The sequence below is a fragment of the Melozone crissalis genome, unplaced genomic scaffold (assembly GCF_028551555.1).
Source record: "Melozone crissalis strain CALT ecotype California unplaced genomic scaffold, PUWL_Pcris_2 ptg000042l_1, whole genome shotgun sequence".
Taxonomy (NCBI): Eukaryota; Metazoa; Chordata; class Aves; order Passeriformes; family Passerellidae; genus Melozone; species Melozone crissalis.
The window spans coordinates 11278407-11298490 of NW_026535820.1; the positions used below are offsets into that span (position 1 = coordinate 11278407).

The following is a 20084-nucleotide window of genomic DNA, read 5'->3' on the forward strand; positions in this document are numbered from 1 at the left end:
CCCCTCAGTCCCCTCTTCTTGAGGCTGAACAGACCAAGTGACCTCTTCTCATACAGCTTCTCCTCCAGATCCTTCACCACCTTCTTTGACCTCCTTTGGAGCTCTCTAACAGCTTTGTACCTGTTTTATACTATGGTGCCCAACACTGCTCCCAGCACTCGAGGTGAAGCAGTCACAGAGCAGAGCAGGACAATCCCCTCCCTTGCCTGGCTGGCCATGCTGTGCGTGATGCAACCCAGGGCAGGGCTGGCCCTCCTGGCTGCCAGTGCACTGCTGACTCACATTCAACTTTCCACCAACCAGGACCCCCAGATCCCTTTCTGTGACTCTGCTTACCAGCTTCTCCTTCCCCAGCCTGTCTGTACATCCAGAGGCTGCCCCTCCACGGGGCAGAATCCAGCTCTTGCCCTTGTTAAAATTCATAAGGTTGGTGGCTGCTCAGCCCACAGATTTGTTGAGGTCTCTCTGTAAAGCCTCTCTGCTTTTGAGGGAATCAAAAGTTCCTCCAAATTTTCCTCCTCCTCTGCAAACTTACTTAGTTTCCCTTTGAGTCCTGAACCCAAGACATTGATCAAAATGCTGATGGCCACTGGGTCTAAGATACAGCAGAACCCCACTAGTGAGCAGTCACCTAAATTCACTCTGTTTACTATAACTCTTCGTGTCCAACCATGAGCCAGTTGCTCACCAATCATGTTTATCCAGGTGTCATAATTCCTTCTAGAAAATATTCTGACAAAAATTAAGAGCTGTGACATAAGAGTTGTACATAACTTAGGAATTCATTCAGAGGTTTGGTTTTATGAAGCTCTCTGTTCCCATCACAAGGGGACATGTCAGAACCACATCTTGGTCTTCACTTGAAGATTTAATTTAGGGTGAATTATAGGCTCGTGATACCAGATTATATTATTTAAACTGAAATAAAAACACTTGGCTTCAGTAAATTATTGTCAGTTCAAACAGAAACTACAGCTCATTTAGATCAGTTTTGACATCTGCAAAAAAAGAATTCACAAATGAAAGCATGTTTTTTATCATAAAAGCAAAATTAGAATTGTAGCAGCTAGTTGAATAAATCAGCTTAGGATCTACTGCCATAGCTTTTTTACATATAGACATACATACCTATATAGATTCCTTAGATATGTCTGCTTTTGTTGTTGCTGCATCACTTACATGTATTTTTATTGTTATTTGATATCAATTTTATTGATGTTATCTATTCATAAATTCCACTTCCTAAAATGTTCATAATTCTCAAGAGTTTTCCAGATTGTAATTCTGTTTAAATCTATGGTATTGATATTTAAATCTGTGGGCTGCTAATTAAAACATTTTATAGAAAATATGAAAGTATAATAAAACAAGATGGAAACTAAATGGCTTCTCAGTATGGCTTACGTTTCAGGTTTTAGTTTTTTTTTTTAATTATGATTTATACTGGTTTATAATTCTATTTTCATCTATCACAAAGCCAAATACTGAACGAAAAAGCTTTAGATCTGTATAAAACAAAGGAAATTTTGCATTTTGTGGCTAAGAAAACTTTTTAAAGGCCCTTGTTGCACTTCAAAAGTGTCTTTCATTAAATATCTGATCAGACATCTGTAGCATTTTATCCCAGAGGCACTCTGCTCCACAATGTTATCCCAGTTTGGGAAAGATTTCAAGTACACATTACTAGAAGTAGAACACTCTCACCTTAAAAATAGGCAAAAACATGCACCTGATCATCTTTTGACAAAAGCTTTAGATAATGCATGCAATATAAGTAATGGAAAAAATTCTCAAAAACCTTTCTCCCTTTTTTATAAATAAATATATTTGCATTTTAAGAATTTTAATTTCTATGCAGAGCAAAAAATGTAGAAGGAAAAACTTTTGCAAAATCCCTACTGCCCAAGTAAACAGTAATCATATGCATCAAGGCACAATCTCAGCTGTAATCATTTGCCACATTTAATTCCCAGACATAATTTCTGGCTGCTCTTGTTTCCCTCTACAGAACTGTCTCCAGAGTTAGCCAGAGCTCCTCCCTGTTGATGTCCTTTATTAGTACTTCCACTTAGCTATTATACTATAATTACTCTTCTGTGTAATTCCATCAAGGAGATACAAGCTCTTACCGTGTTGTTAGGGTGGTAGTTGAGATGCAAACCACTGTCACACAGGGGAGAGGATGTGCCACTGCTTTGGTCACTGGGGGCACCTAATACAAATACAAATTCACAAGAAAATTATTTGTTAATCTATAATTAAAATTTGTGTATGTATGTATGCATTCTCCATAAAACCAAAAAACTTCTATCATATATAACATTCATTTACTTTCTCTATTCAGCCAGTATCAGTTTTCTGGCTTGAGGGGATTGCCTTTGTAAGCTAAATGGAGGCTCAAGAAAACCTATCCCAATGCTTTGATTAAAAAAAAGTTATTGTCTGCTTGGTAAGAAAAACATCCCACATTGCTTCTTTCAAATTTGACAATAAAAGGGAAGTGTGTACCTTGTCTGTCAGTTTTTACTGGAAGGAATTTGTCAGATAACCCTTTTGTTACTCTCAGTGGAGTTTACAGTTCTAAATGTTCTTGTAATGGTTTAGGAAATTACAGTGCTACGCCTCAAAAGTGACAAGATAGGACCCATGCAAATGCACATTCCTGTGCATCACTCAGGCTACTCAGTGGTACCACAGCCTTTCATAAAAGGGAAAAAGTACTGGGATACATTTTTTTTTATTTAAGAATACAGTGTTCTGATTTTTTTTCTTGTTTCATATGAATTTAATACATAGGCAAAATAAAAAGACAAGGTTCCATCAAATGTTTGTATAAAATGCTATTTCATTATTTAGATTATTTAATTCCTACAAACTTAAAGGCTATAGGTATTGAAATCCAATATTTATTGTTTTGTTGCTTTAAGCTGAGCAATTTAATTTACTCTCTTAGGGAGTAAAAAGCAGAAGGAAAGCAGAGGTGGCAAAAGGCACAGGCTGATATATAAATATGGTTAGATATGCTGCAATTGCCTATAATTATGCATCCACACTTACAATTTAATATAATTAAAGGAAGACAGCTGTCTCCATATGACTCTCATGGGGTTAGTTCACTAAAACTCAGTTTGGACTAAAACAAAATACTTATCATTCCAGAGTAATTTATTCTTAGGTAGACAGACATCTCCACCAAAGCCTCTGAATTTTAAACAGCAAAGTCCTCTAAATATATACACACAATCTCATTTTCACATTTACAAGAAAAAACTCCCTGGGACTAAAATACTAGCTGATGCTGCCCGAAAAATTGATTTTAAATACGCTGCACCAGGACGTGAGCTATTGCAAACTAATGTAATTCTACTGTTTCACCTGCAACTTTACTGATTCACACCAGTCTGTTTATCTGTTTTTTCTACCACAGATAGCAATTTTTCTCTTGAGAAAGAGAAAAATTTTTCCTATTGCCACTAACCCTGGCAATAGGATCAACTCATATTTAGACACCAATGCTGATTGTAAAAGCAGCTGCCAATCACCCTCACAGTAGTTCAGAAGCTGCAAGTGTTCATGGGTCTGAATTGAGGGTTCTTTGGTCATGTAATAAAGTCTTACATGCACAATCTTCATTCAGTGGCAGTTTGAGAAAAGCAGGTGCTCTTTTCAGAAAGGACACAGTTAGGGTCACTTCTTCCCCTGCATTGCGAAGGACCTGTACCTGGAAAAGAAATAAAGGCAGACACCTTGAAATTAACTTATTATCAAAATGCATTAGCAAATGTAAGCAACACCACACAGCTTTCCCATACCAGAATGTAACTGCTTAGCAGTTTATTGCAATTACATTTCTTTGAGAATAAAGCAAGATGTAAAGCTTGCTATGCACTTGTCTATTGTGTTTCTAGCCACACATACAGTTAATGAGGTGAGGGGAGCATTACCCTTCTGTATTAGTACTGGCTTTGACCTGTGCTGTTGCAGACTTTCTCCTTGAAAATATTCAGCTATGTAACTCCTTCTTTAAGATCAAGAATCATCCCCCCTAGCATGTATTTATTTTAAAAAATACATACATATTTTCTCTTTGCACATATATTTTCGCTTGTCTTATAAATCCTCAACCAAAACGACAGCAGTAGTTTCCACAGCTGCACCATAATCCTATGAGCAAGTCTTTCCAACACTCAGAGTTAAATTTAGCTGAGGCACTCCGGCATGGATGAGAGACCTAATCTTCATCACAGACACAGAGGAAAAGAACCTATTTTAAGCTTTAAATCTTAGATAAGCACAAGCTTAGGTTTTGCCAAAGGGCATCTTGCATTTTGGACATAGAATGTGCAAAGAACCTATCCAGCTGGGAATACATTTAGCCTTCCTGTACTCTCCCAGTAGTTACCCTTTTGGCTTCTGTTCATCTTTAGCTTTTGTGGGATATAGCTGTAGACACCCCAAACATACAGCAGAGTGAGGGACTCCAGCCACCTCCCAAAAGTAGCAGAAAGGAGGCACAAAAGCAACTAAGCCAAATGCTGTATTAAATGGATGAGGAGGAACATCTGAATTGGTTTATGAGAGCCAAGAACAACCAGATCTGCTTCAGAGAACAACCATTTCCTGTTCTGGCTCTATAACTTCAAAATCCTTCAAGGGTTGATTTAATTTGGGTGTACAATGACAGAATGTCATGTCTCTCTGAGTGACTGTGCTCATACTGTGAAGAGCCAGATCACAGGCAGCTGAGAGCTGCTGTGAGAGAGAGCTGCACACAGTGAGACATTAGGCAATCATTTTAAACTAGAACATATTTCCTCCCTTTCTCTTGTGTAGCTGGATAACACATAGGCAACTCTTCTGTCATGCTGCTGCTTGTGGGAAAGCCTTGTAAATAATTCATGAAGCACTGTTATTCTTTAATTATGCTTGTCAATAACCCACTCAACAGAGTTATTTACATGCATATGTATAACTATACATTGGGATGCTTTCACATGCAATCACTGCATTATGCTGTAAACTTAAAGTAATTCAGGAAAAAATGTCAACTTTGCCTTCAAACACAATATTGCCTACTCCAGGCTGGTTGCCACAGAGGATTGAAATATGATGACAGAATATTTGATTCAATAACTGAAATTTTAGGGTCTTTATTGTTTAGAATATCACAGTAGCAGGCAATGCACATTTTGCAGTTTAGTATGTATTTATAAGTATGCGTGCAAATAAACACAGAAACATCACAACAGATTTAATAACTTATACTGCATCCAAAAACTTCACCTGTAACAGAATAAACGAATAACTTAGGCTAAAACATGAGTCTCTTTGATGAGCTGCTCCCAGTTCTGGTGCATTTTGTAACTTAAAATTTATAAGCAGCAATTATTTCTTAGAAAGACGACTTGTAATGTGCAGAAAAGTAGACCAAGGCTCTGAAGTCCTGAATTCAATGAGAGATAGCATCCTATATCCTCAGCCTCCATAGAAAATTCATTCTTTTCCTCTCTTATGTAGCAGTCACACAGTTTAGAGTAGTCAGAACCAAAGCAGAAGCTTACAGGTATGTACTCTGTATTGTTTCAACAGATGTGGACAGATAAGGTACAGGAAAATACAGCTACTCTCTCTGCTGTTAAAAAAAGGTATTTCTTTTTACTCAGAAACAGAAAATAAAAAAGTGAAGACGTTACAGCATTACTAACTTTTATATATTAAAGTCACCTTTTAAGATAAGTGGATATCATCTGTGAAAGAAGCTGAGACAATAACAGCCCTAAATCATTCTTCCAAGAGTCTACATGATTTCACTGGATAATATATTGCTTTATAAAGCCATAAGTAGCCTACTGTGACTTTTTTCTCTTACCTCTCTCTCCCTCAAACCTCCTTATCTCATAGGATTAAAACTTTAAGCTGGAACACATTTCAGTTGAAATCAGCAATACTTATTCAGTGAAACGTATTTTGGAGTGTATGAAGCATATAATCCAGAAAGTTACTAGATTTTGACATGCTGAATAAAGACTAAAGAGAGATAAAAGATTAAAAGAGAAAACTACTAGGTAATGATTCAACAAAGAGCAGATGAGTTATCGATTCCAATTGCTTACTTTCTAGTCATTAACAATACCATTCTGGGAAATAAGGTTAGGTGAAGACAATGAGCATTTTAATTACTTTTTTGTATTTTTCTAGCTTTCATTTGAAAGCTTTACTGTTATTTTACATTCTTTGCCTTTAATTTACATATGAAATGAAAAATCAAATTACTAAAGATAATGCTAGCCCCAAATAACAGTCTGTATCAGTACTGAATTTAAATTAGGGCCTCATTCCCACTGTGTATAAATGGTCAACAAAATTGAATATTACTGAAACATAGCTATATAAGTAAAGAGATTTTCAGTTCATTACCGCTAATAAAGAAGCCATGTCTAAACTTGCATAAAATAAAAATATTTAAAACATTTTGCCATCCTGGTTGATGGCAAGTGGAATATGAGTCAACAGTGCCCCGGCAGCCAGGAGGGCCAACCACATCTCCTGGGCAAAACATCTCCACCTGGCAAGGGAGGGGATTTTCTTGCTTTGCTTTGCTCTGTACTGGGGCAGCCTCACCTTCAGTGCTGGGGGCAGTGTAGGGCACCACAATATAAAAAAAGACATCAAGCTATTAGAGAGTGTCTGAGAGCTATGAGGATGGTAAAGGGTCTGAAGTTGAAACCATATGAGGTAATTTTTGGTATCTTCAGCCTGACAGTGGGGAGACTGAGGGGAGAACTCACTTTGGTCTTCAACACAAAATTCCCAGTGCTAAATGCAGGGAATATTTTTATGACAAAAATTTAACTTAGCAGTAGACCTAAAATTTCCAATTTCCCACTACATCATATATACCCATTGTAGGGCATGGATAAACTCCCTTCAGAAGAGATCTGGCAATTTCTAAAACAATGTGTCCTAAATTGCAGAAAATGCATGACCAGACACCATTAAAAAGAATTGCTTATTGTTTGGATCATTGAAAGGCAATGATCTATTTTACTTTCAGAGGCTATATAGACTATTCAGTTAGTCTATTCAAGACTAGTCAGGATAGACTTTTTTGTTAATATTTTTGAGATATTCTATGAATCCTTAGATTTTAGGCATATGAATTTACCTAACTATGTCAAGTTTTAACTTTTCTAGTTAAAAATTAATAATAGTAACATTTAATATGTTGATATAGAAGTTTCATATCAAATGATGAAAAGACATTTAGCACTGCTGTTACTAGTTTATTTACCTTTATGTTTTTATTTCAGCTAGTGAAAAATACCAGCTATTCATTTGTTGGTGCACAGCATCTAACAAAATCACTCCTGTAACAGGAAAAAGCCATGACACAGAAAAATCTTAACATCTCACCAACATTATGGCTATATATATTAAATTCCTGCTGCTGTTTCAAAAATCATATATATTTTTAATTCAGAATGAGTACATATGGAAAGAACCGTACAAACAGAAGCATTAAATATTGTCAATAAACTCTGTTATAAAAAGTATAACCTTACTACCAGTGGGACCAAGAATTAATTTACTTCTACAACAAATAGCCCTATATAAAGTTAGGACGTTCATGAATGAAATGAGAGAGGTAAAAAACCCAGTTGTGCATGTCTGAGCCAGTAGCTAGTGAAATAGTGACAAGAGAGTCAGAGTTTCTGGAGCGACAGTGACTATATCTTTATGCAATTGCTGCAATGACTGTAAGGGAGCTATTTGAAAAAGTAAATTTTCTGGTGATGTGTGATATTGCTGAAGAAAATATCTACATAGTAACAACACTAATCCGAATTTTTAATAATGTCTACAATGATACTGCCTTTTACATTTATAAACCCTTTTAAATTCCCAGTTCAAGTAAACATTTGAGCATATGCTGAAGTCTCTCTCAATATATTCAGGAAAGCAATGAAGGATGAAGTCCCTTCTGTACGTATTCTTTCATGAATAAGACTGCAAATCCCCTCTCAAATTACCAGTGAAATTCACCCACCAATAAAGTGGTAAGGATTTAAAACAGAATACTTATTTAGATCCCAAGATCTATATTCTCTTGAATTGAAGCAAATTTCATTTTTCAGTTTTTTAAGAAAAATTCAATTTTTTGGTGATTACCTTGAACTACACAGATTGGGAAAACAGAAAAAAAAAGAAAAGTTAGAAGACACCTTTCTAGCCACTCTACAGTTGCACAATGCCCAAGCATCAGGTCCATCAGCAGATAACAAAACACACATTTTAACACAATCACACAGAGGTCAAAACCTACCAGGCTTCATGCACACAACTGTCTTGAATTTGTGTTTATTTTAAAAATCTACTTCTTTATTTAGTAAAAGCATCATGCAGTTAATACAGAACTCTTAGGAACACATCAGTGCATAGTGAGTTTTTAATTCCTATGACCAAATATTTATCACAGTATTTGCCAATAATTGAAGTTAATAAAGAAACATATTATCAAGAGATATCAAAGCTGCTTCCCTTCAGAAAATTTCTCTTTCCGATATACAGAGCGAACTGTGTATGGTGTATATGGCTGTATATAGAAAACAATTTTATGACAGAAGTTCCTATTCAGACTGCACAACTAAAAGTACACTTCAGGCTATAGTTTGACACTATCACAATTGTACATTTTAAAGTTTTTGCTGTCTGGCTCCAAAAACCATGTTAGATATTTAGACACAAACCCAAGGGCTGCACACTAGAACTGGGGGCTATCTCAAACAAGGGGACAGGAGCTGCAGAGCAGAGTGTTGCACTTCCCAAGAACACAGGAAAACCTTCTATTCTGAGCTCTCTTCTGCTTGTATCCTGCTGCTAGCACTGTTTTGAAAAAGTGAAGGGGGATGCAGTAACATAGGAATTTACAGCAAAGACACCCTCCAGTGCCCACCTCTAAAGAGTTATTCTGAAAAGTACAGATAGAGGTTTATGGACCTGCAAGATGACAAAGCAACGGAATTGAGGCAGTGCTTGCTTAGTGAATGTTCCAGCTACTAAAGCTACTACAAAAAGATCATTTCAGAGTAACATACACAGAGATTCAGGGTTTGATGCTTTTTGACAAGTCCCATCAGACTGGCCACTTCGAAAGAAAATTACTCTTGATCCCAGGTGACAGCACATGTTTTAGCTAGACCATTAGGTGGTTTCTCAGATGTACAGCATCATACCAGTCATCTTATAGATAAACTCCTTCATTGATCCTTGCTCTACCTATTTTCACAGGCTCATGGGCTTTAGTCACAAAAGTACCAGAACATGCAATCTTGACACTGTATAAGTAGAAAACTAAGTGATCCTCCTTTAAAAATAGATTTCATCGTCTTTCAAGACTACATGCCAAGTAGGCCACTTACATTAGCTAACACTGAGAGACCTGTACAGAATTTCCTTCACAGGAATGACTAAAATAATCAGATGCAAGCAATATGAATAAGTGTAATGAGGAAGTAGGAGAAAGAGATTAATTTAATAAAAAATTATTGAAAACATAATAAACCTACAAAATAAAAAACATCCACCAGGCAATAGACAACCAAATATAGATCACACAGAGGACATAGACTCCTGTCAGTTCTTCCTTCAATGCACAAAAAGAATATGATTTCAAACTTTTAAGTCTAACACGTGTGGAATGCAGCACTTCCAAGTTTGTCTAAAAGATCTGACTGCAGTTTTCTGGAACTCTTTAACCTTTCTTATGTTCCACAGTCAACACAAAAATGTTTATTGTTCTTTCAGTCAGAATAGCAGCATGCTGCAACTAATTATTGCTTCGCTGCATGTTTATTTATTGAAAAGTAATATAGTAGTGCTTTAGAAAAAGGTATCAATGCAAACAAAAAAAAAAGTCTGCAGCATTTTCCTGTTTTTCTTCCCTTAATCTTAGCATCAATAATATCACTCATAAAAATACTGCTACTATGTGCTTAATTTGCATTCTTAAGTCGTATACCCTAATTTTGAATTCTGTTTCTCTAAAAGCTGCACATACTGGTCATCATAGTTCATAGCAAATAATTAGAAGGCCATTACTCCAACACACAAACTACAAAATACAAGGAATTAAAAAATGCTATGTCTTACAAAACTGAGAACACACCCTGGAGGCCATGACTCATAGGTCATATGGGACATCACGGGTCCTTGGGCTGAAACATTTCATACCATATTCTGAAATACGGAAATTAACAACTCCTTATATAGATCCCAACTACAATACACTATTTATCATGATCTGCCAGTATATTCTTTGAATCATCCCAACTGGTAGTTGATTCTAATGCAAATGTTCATTTCAATATCAAATAATGGATCCTGTTAACAATTCTCAACCTATGGACTAATACTTGTGTGGGACTGTGGTCCACTGAAGAAATACACAAACATGCATTTAATAGCCATTCAGCTCTGCATGATAGGCAGCTATTCAGGACAAGAAAATACCTATGAAAACACCAAAAAAATCCCCAAAGAGCTAGAAGACTTCAAGCCAAACTCTTTCCAAGCTTTATGAGCTTTTTTGGTATATCTATTTGTAGTAAGTACATGCCAGAGTTCAGAACTGCCTATCTTTGTTTTCACATTATCTACTCCATGAATGGCTCTACTTCTCCAGGATTATTTAACTACAGTAAATGAACGTTGTAGTTACAAAGGAACTAGTTACAGAGTTCTCCATTTTAAACACTCACAGATGTTCCACTTTTTAAATGTGATTATGTATTCGGCAGCTGGGCACTTTCTCTCTGTCAAAGCTAATTCATGAACACATATTTTCAAATTAGATATGTAATGGCTTCCAAAGCAACTAGCCAAGAAGAACAAGATAAATCTCTTAAAAACACTGAAAATGACAGAAATACCAATGGAATTTTTCACAGTGTGCTTGAAATTAAACAGCATGTAATTTACATTTTTTTTAATATGAAATAGGAAACTTGAATACTTTTGGACAATAAAAACTTTCAGGTAGTTAAAGCCTGTATCAGGAACAGTGGCCAGCAGCAGCAGGGAGGTCATCATTCCCCTGTACTTAGCACTGGTGAGGCCACACCTTGAGTGCTGTGTCCAGTTCTGAGCCCCTAAGTTTGGGAAGGACTTTGAAAGGCTTGAGTGCATCCAGAGGAGGCAACAAGGCTGGTGAGGGGCTTGGAACACAAACCCTGTGAGGAATGACTGAGGGAGCTGGGGGTGTTTAGCCTGGAGAAAAGGAGATTCAGAGGTGACTTTGTTACTCTCTTCAACTCCCTGAAGGGTGGCTGTAGTCAGGCGGGAGTTGGTCTCTTTCTCCAGGCAGCAACTGATAAAACCAGAGGGCACATTCTTAAGCCAAGCCAAGGGACATATACATTGGATACTAGGAAAAAGCTTTTTTTTTACAGAAAGGGTGATAAAGTACTGAAATGGTCTGCCCAGGGAGGTGGTGGAGTCACCATCCCTGGATGTATTTAAAAAAGACTGGATGTGGCACTCGGTGTCATGGTTTAGTTGAGGTGTTAAGGCTGGGTTGGACTCAATGATCTTGAAGGTCTCTTCCCACCTAGTGATTCTGCGTGATTGCATGATTCTAACTGTGTATTACAACTCTATGAGACTTATAAAATCCCCATATGTATTTAGGCAACCTACTCAACTCCACCATTAGTCAAATGCTATAAATCCATAAGCCTAATTTAGATTCTAACTCATATGATTTACATGTATGTTTCATCTTCATGTACAACACACTTTCATTATCACTGTATATATGGCAGTACACTTCTCATCAGCAGAGTTCAGAAATTTACACAGGACCCAGATTTTGTTTGGGATCAATTCAATCAACATTGTCAAAACCAGATGTTTACCAAAGCTTCTTTGGGAGAAATGTGTGAACCCTTTAAGCAAACAACACTCCTAAAAAAATGGGAGAAGAATTTACACCGGTGTTGCAACAGCATCTATTGACTTCTGCACAGCTTTCCACAGTCTTGCACAGCATCGTGTGTGCAGTGGTGCGTACAGCCAGATAAATGATAGGCTTTCCCATCAATCTACAGAGGATTTCTAATTTAAGATACAAGATTTTTGGACTTCATAATAATTGGAAAGCAACCATGATGGTAGTCTATGCTGACAATGTTGTTTGGGGTTTTTTCTCCTTCCAATTAGTTATGGAGAATATTCAGAAAAATCTATCAACATCTGTAGCAACTATAACACATTTTAAGTAGGCTCCAGAGGCTTTGCACATTTACCTTCAAAGATGCATGACATAAAAATTAAAAGATGTTTTCTTTTCTTTTAAGCAGGCCATAATTTAATACTTAGATATTATGTAGAAATTCTACTGACTCATCATATCTGCACAAAACCCTTGTGGAATCAATCTTTATTACTCATAGAAATAGTATCATTTTAGTGAATTTTAGTCCAATATAATATAAAGTGTTGAGCATAAGCCAGAATTGTAATTTTCAAATTATTTGTAGGCTACCAACCAATCTTTGGTGGTGCTATTCTCTAATAAGGGTTTCAGACAGTAATAGATCAAAAAAATCATCTTTAAAAGAAAGCAGGAAAAATTAATGAAACACATTCTCTTGGACTAAAAAAAAAAAAAAAAATTTAAGGTCAGTATAATACACACCAACTAAATATCCCATATCCCATCACAGATTTCCCCAACATCTATTTAAGCCAGCTTTTGATTACCATCCATCAACCTACAAAAAATGACAGACTATATGGGAATAATACTTTCTGGTGATAAAAATTGCCCCAAACAAACAAACTTTGTGCTCTATACAGGCCAGAGTTTCAGTCATTAAATTACTAATTAATGAAATGTGAAAACCAGCACACCAGGTAATAGTATCAGTATCTCCTATGTAGAATATTAGGAGTTTGCTCGTGGCCTGCAAGTTTTACAGCACACAATGCATGATAATGCAATGACTATTCTAGAAAAAAATAGAGTGTATAACACATAGTCTATCCAACAGTGTAAGAGAAAACAATAATGCAGCACATAATCATGAGCTGAATTGAAGAAAAACATTGTATATCATGTCTCAAAACCAAAAGCCACATTTTAGCAATTATCCAGGAAAACTTTAGAAGTTTTGCACTTATGACTCTCCACTCCCAATACAAAAGTCAAAAAAAATACAAAATATAGCAAAAGGCTAAAGACATTACCCATGTTACATAAAGAAAAAACCAAAATCAATATTTACAGAATAAAGCACAATTTTCCATTTATCTGCATGATTCCCAGATTTACCCAGTTACAATTCAAATGACGATCACTAGAAACCCTCTTATGAATGGATATGTATTTTTCTTTTGCTGGAACATATTATGCTAAATAAAAAAGCTTCATACAGAAATTTTGCTTTTTAAACTTTTTTTAAGTAAAGGTAAAAATCAAAACAAAGTAAAAAGTGGAAATGTTTTTTCCCAGTAAACTGTGACAGAAACTAGACAATAACTTGAAATTAGGGTTTTCAAAATTTTCAGGTAATGTGTACTCCTCAACAGGAAGAAATAATTCTAATGAAATTACTCATTTAAAGTAATGTTGATTACTTTACATTTTTGGACTTTCTTTTCATAGTTGATCATAATGGACATTTTTTTCTTATTATAGTAATGATCTTGAATGGTTTGAGCTTTTTAATCCTGATTATTAACGAAATAATGAAGCTGCTTAATAATCCATTAAATATATAAGAATCTCCTGCTCTTTTTAGTCAAATTGTTCTTACAATTCAAATTTACCAGGAAAAAAGTGCCCTCCTGGTTGAATTCTCCATGAAATTTCTAAGACAGCTACTAAACACTAAACAAGTACAATTTTTTATGTTTACAATTTTTGAAGGCCTCATTAGTAGTATTCAAAATACATACACATTACCAGACTCTATAACATGCCAGCTATTGTTTCTGCTCCTAGTGGTTGAAGAGTGAAAAACATACAGTTGACACAGTATTTTGAAGTACAGTCTTAAAATGGTAAGTAATTTTATGAAAACAATGCAAATGTTGCATGGCTTGAACATTTTGCCTGACTATGCAGAGCTCCAGGTCTGAGGATAAAAAAAAGATCATTCCCAGACCAAGAGTTTGCTCACACTAATCCCATTGCAAGGCTGGGGTCAAACACACAGCTAGTAGCAAATTTCACATTTACATATTCAATATAAAATTTGCTGTTGGCAAATATGACCTTAACATTTAGTTTTCATGAACAGTCACACTAATCAAGCACCAGAATATAAATGCTCATGAAAAATGAATAAAAAAGTGGTCCTAAAGAGTATGAAATCAAATTCTAATTCTGTATTTGAATAAATATTACTCTACACACCTATTCCTATTTGTTCAGTTTTGAATGTTATCAACTTCAATATGACAAAAAATAAATTCCTGGACAAATTTGTATTTGAAGTAATGTTTTAGATCAATATAAGCAGTTAATTCTTCTAAGCTTCTTGGCTGCTCAGGATCTAATCTCTGAGAAAGTTATTGCAGTACTTCAGGGAAAGTGCCCAGTGGGAAAAGTTCTCAGCTGGAAAACACATAAGAATTCTGTGAATCTGTAACATACTTTCATGCCATTTAATGCAGAAGCAGTTTTTCTGCCCCAGATTAATGGCACTGCATCTAGTTGAAGTTGAGAAAATTACTTTGTTCTTCAAAAATATTTGTAAAAAAGAAATTCCCCAACTTAATATGATATGTAAATTTATAATTGTAGGCAAATACATACGTATTCAGCTAAACTGGGATCCAAATAATTATAATTTGAAAATTTCAGAAATCATATTTCCTTAACATTTTTAAAATAATTTTCATCAGTGTCTAAATTTTAAAGGCAAAACTGGATTTGGCCGTGCTCATGCTGTATTTTAATTAACTGGAGTACATTTATAGATATTTTGGAAACAAAAAAGATTAGCTTATAATTTCAAAGAAGTAAAAAAGATTTGTATTTCAGCACAGTGACAAAAAAGTGCTGAATTACAGTTTTAATCAGTTTATAGCATGAGGTCTTTGTAACATTCAAAATTAAGCATAAATCTGATATATTAATCAAAACTGATTAGGCTACTTATCTGATTGCAACCCTTATTTTACCTTTTCTTATTTTCTTAATTAAGCAATAACACCCCAGAAATCCATTCTTGCCAGCAGCTAATTACCATTTGAGAGTATAAAATCTTATAAAAACAATAATTTATCGACTATTATATAGAGTGAATGTGTTTTCAGAAACAAAATTTGCAACATCAACAATAAAAGAAAACCAGAATGATTTGTATAATTCTATTACATTGCTGCTAGGTTATTATGCAAGAATATTACAAATGAGTGCATGAACTACAGGTCTCACTTTTAGAAAGTCCAAGCCTCTCAAACTTTAATAATTCTAGTTTAACAATTTTCTCTGTACTCTCATAGTCTATAAAAATTCAGAAAAAAAACCCCACTGCTGATGCTTTATAACTCCATAATATCTAAGGAACATAATATAAAGATGCTTTGACTCAACAAAGCATGCCCCCATTTATACAGCACTTTCCTGTTAAGATATAATGATCCTGGAATACTAAAAGCTGCAGTTGTAGAAGTAAAATCGAAAATTTAAATGTCTTAAAGCTTCCAATTTTCAAAGCTCCCAGTGTTTTAATTGGAAAAAAAAAACCAAAAACAAAAAAACGCACAACCAAAAACTTTGTTTCATAGATTTGTTGTTGCCATTGTTGTGTAGGTGATTCACTTTACCCTAAAACCTCACTTACTGATTGATGGAAAGATGCTTTATAGTCTGTGAAAACTTGCAATCTTTCATGGTGATGGATATTTAAATAAAATATTTTATCTGTTAGCATTCATTATGGTAAACTTTAGCTCTTATCAACATTTCTCTGCAATCACTCATTCAGAAATCACACATGACCTGAAGTGCACAAGGGATTTTGAATATGTTTTGTATTTGATTTCCCATATAAACATATGGTAAACTGAAAAGCAATATCAAAAAAACCTCAAGAAATCTGAAAAATGGTGGAGATTTTGTGAAACATGCCTGTCTATCCATTTACTACATAAGTACTTCATACTCAGAATAGTATAAGAAGGGAATGCATTTCAGAAAATCTGGAAACCTCCTCATTACTTCCTACTGCAAGCCAATGCTTAAATATGGGAGTTTATTGATGTAGAACAATCCCTCGAAAATTCCTTTTTACAGGTCAGCACAATTAAAATCTTTTAAATTCTCTCAATCACTACTGGCTTGACAAGGGCAAGTGAAGTGGAATAGAGCTATGAACATTTCCTAGATCACATTTAAAGATATATGTCATTATCCTGGTAATGCCAATTCAGCCTCAGGAGTGATTATTTCCCATTTTTCTCAGAAAAGGATTAACAGCACAGGGAGGTAACTCTTGCAGGCGTCTGCCCAAAAATCTAGAGAACGTGTAACTGTTTTAATTTTTTTAGTGAAGAGCTTCTTCCCTCAGTAAATAAACCTGCACAGAAGTTCTTCTTGTGACCTGTGAAACTCTTACTATTGCAAGCTGTTTTACTGGCCACAGTTTTTCAAAACAGCTAACAAGAAACAGGTAGTACCAAACTGAACTTGTATAACAGCATCAGTACTATCAGGGCAAAAGAAAAAAAAACCCAAAAACATCCAGAAATAGGCCCAGTTCTGACAAACAGATACCAAAACACCAGTACCATACTGTACCATACTAGTGGTTGAGAAATATGGGGTGGGCCATCTGGAAACCTCCATGTATCTGGCTGGAACAGGCCAACACTGGATACTATTGAAAAATTATATAGAGTCCATTCTCCTTTCCTCTTCCTCCTCCACCGAACAAACTGTCAAAAGACAAAGACCCAATGTAGAGAAAAAAAGACCTAAAAATATGTACAGGTGTTAGATAATCCCTGGATTAAAAGCTTTTTCCTGGCACCACTTGACTTTACTATGGTGAGAACAATGGAATTTCTGGAGTTAAATCAGGTATTTTTACTGCTGGAAAGTTGTCAGAAGACTATGTGTGTGCACATTTCCACTTCTTTGAGCACACCTCCTACTTCTGACTCCTCCTGGCTAGTTAAATGAGTACAACTGCTGTATTCTTCCCACTGCTCTCTCAGGTCCACATCAAGCCATTAGAAATACAGAAGTTGCCTTTTGGAGGTGAACATTTGCTTTCAGTCTATATCACACGGTTGTTACCTATATAAAGAAAACATAACTGGTGCCAGTTGGACAGTATTTTCTAGTCATGAGTAAATGAAATCTTCTTAACAGTGACCAGAGAAGATAATTTCCATGCCCATAGGAGTTTCTGGTTTTCCTACCTTAAGTTGGAGTGTTTTGTGTCTGTTTAATTTTTCTACATTTTGGAGGCTATGCCCAGAAAGAAAAACACTGGGTCCCAGGACTAAAGTGTAATTGAGGTTTAGCTCCACAACCAGGAGATGCTGTGCTGAATGAAATATTTCAAAAAGTCTTTTGTAGGGTAAAGTGCACTCATGTACAAATAAAGATGAAAATATTTCAATTTGCTTCCTAAGGAAGAAGAGAAACCTGAGCCTTTACAGTAACAATATCAATGTAAACAAAAGGTCACAAACAAAGCATATTTGATGGTACACACTTTAAATCCACTCCTCAACTGTTTCTTTTCTTTGCAGCTCAGGCTTTCAGAATTAATAGACCTGTATGACAAAGGAGGAACCAAGGACAGTTATTTGAAGGATGTTGTGCCGTAACTGGTGATTCAATCTTTCACTCTATCCCGCTAAACCCTAATGGATTTTTGCTTTGAGGACTGTAGCTAAGTAATAAAGAAATAACAATCATCTAGGCTTGGTATTAGTCATGACGGAATGTTCTACTCCCTTCTATTAAAAATCAGCAGTAATGATGAATAGTTTCAAAAGATGAAATCTTAATAAAATGACTAATAGAACATCAGGTATCTTGAGAAAAAGAAATGAAAGCATAAATTAGGAAGACTAGCAACATTTTAACATATTTTAAAAGCCTAACATCATAGTACTTGAATAAATTCAAGTTTTTATAGAGTTTGGCACAATTTAAAAAATTATTTAAACTCTAATAAAACATAGCTAAAACCAGATTAGAAAAGCAGATGAACACACATTAAGAATACTGCTCCAGGATATATCCAGATTCCAGGAATTTCCAACACAGAGCTGAAAACAGCTGAAACAGGCTATTTTTAGCTGTTTGGTTCTTTTCCACTTGATGGGCACTTATTTCAAATCAGTGCTGAAATATTTGACACATGATTATTAGCTCAAATTTCATAAGCATTAGGATATTCAATAACAGGTATTTTCATTAATTATGTTGGGATAGCTAAGGTGACATCAGTTTACTATTATTATTATTGTTGTTGTTCTTATTGTTATTACTCAAGTCTTAGATAGAAAACAGCAGCTGTATGGAAAGATTATTGGATTTCCAGAAAGTTTAAATTTCACTTTTAAATTCAGAAGTTAAAAGCTGCAGATTGATTATAGTCTTAGAAGCACTGGCTGTGCAGCTTCCACATATAGAGTCGCTATTCTGTCTGGAGGGGAAAGGATTAAATGGCTGTGCCATGAGTTATAAAGTACAGGAGAACATGAGAAGTGGTAATCTATGTTTGCAGGTTGCTATTATCACTTCATGAAACTGCAAAATATTAATGCAGAGGTACTTTTCTATAACAGATTCCGAAGTACTTAATAAAATTCAGAGAGCTAAATCCTATACTAGTCTAGGTCTCTGTTTCATAGTTAAGGAAACAAGATAATAACATAATTTACCAAAAGACACATCTGTAAGGTCAAGATGGAGGGAGATTTCAGATCATTTGGTTTCCCATCTTAAAAATACAATACGCTTATTCTTCTGCTTAAAAATATTTACAAGAAACATTGCCAAAGCTATTCATAATGAGTTTTAAACATGAGTTTTAATGAGACCATAGTTTTAAAGAGAAAGTCCAGAGTAAGAGTTTTATTAGCTGCAATGATTGCACTTAAGCAGCAACAATCCCTACACTGCCATTTTCACATAACTTAAATGACTCATGGAGAGTGAGCACAGTCACAGCTCTGCTGTGAATGTTGAGAAAAGGGGGAAGCAAAAGGTTCAACACAGTGCACAAGGACATCTCACATCAGGTCATTCTTCTGGAAAAAAATGGTGTCTTGTGCAAAATGCAAGCAGTGCTTGAAATGAACCACAGTGCTACATATTGTAGTTACCTTTACATAAAATCCACCAAAGCCTGAATATCTATTCTGTCTTTATAGCTATCAGCAACTACATGAGCTTTTCCTGTTACTTTTCAAGGAAAACCCAAATGCCACATTAACTGACACATGTGAGCTGTCATTTTTCATTAGAAACATTCCCTGAATGTTCCCCAAATAGAAGAAATAAGAAATTACTTCATACCCATAGTCATTTAATTTCTTCTATTTCCTAAGAGAAAAAAACAGATGCTAAGATGCAAAGAGATATGTAACAATAGTTATTGATACTATCTGAGATGTTTCATTCACAACATTAAGAACAGAGACAAAATTAGACATATCAGCCTTCATTCAACTGCAATTCTACCTTGGCTCTAGATGATTTGGTGCACTACAACCCTGAGCAGCAGATCCAACACAAGGTTTTTGGTAGTATCCAACTGAACTGACATACTCTCCTACTCATAGCCATTTACAAGTGTCTCAAGGGCCACTCCCACTCTCTCCCAGAATCTTGTCCATTTTTATTGATGTAGTGGATAGACCCAGAACCACCAAAAACATCCAAAGAACCATAACATGTTGGTGCGTGTCTATCCAACTTTATGTTTGGATAATAAATGGAGGTAAAAGCTAGAAATACATTAATTTCCAGCCTTAAAAATAATCATATCAATTGCGGTGGATAACCACATCCACTAGGTCTGTGGACTGACAAGCTGTGCTTGTTTTGTTAA

General features: G+C 35.4%; 1 protein-coding gene across 2 annotated transcripts in view; it reads right to left on the reverse strand.

The window, feature by feature from the left end:
- Window positions 1-20084, reverse strand: part of SNTG1 (syntrophin gamma 1) — a 311971-nt gene that overhangs the window by 100065 nt on the left and 191822 nt on the right. For both annotated transcript variants that reach the window (XM_054284649.1, XM_054284651.1), the window contains exons 8-9: window positions 3619-3721; window positions 2130-2212 (exon numbers count right to left, since the gene is read on the reverse strand). In XM_054284649.1, coding sequence (XP_054140624.1) covers window positions 2130-2212; window positions 3619-3721 — 186 coding nt within the window. The remainder of the gene's footprint in view (window positions 1-2129; window positions 2213-3618; window positions 3722-20084) is intronic.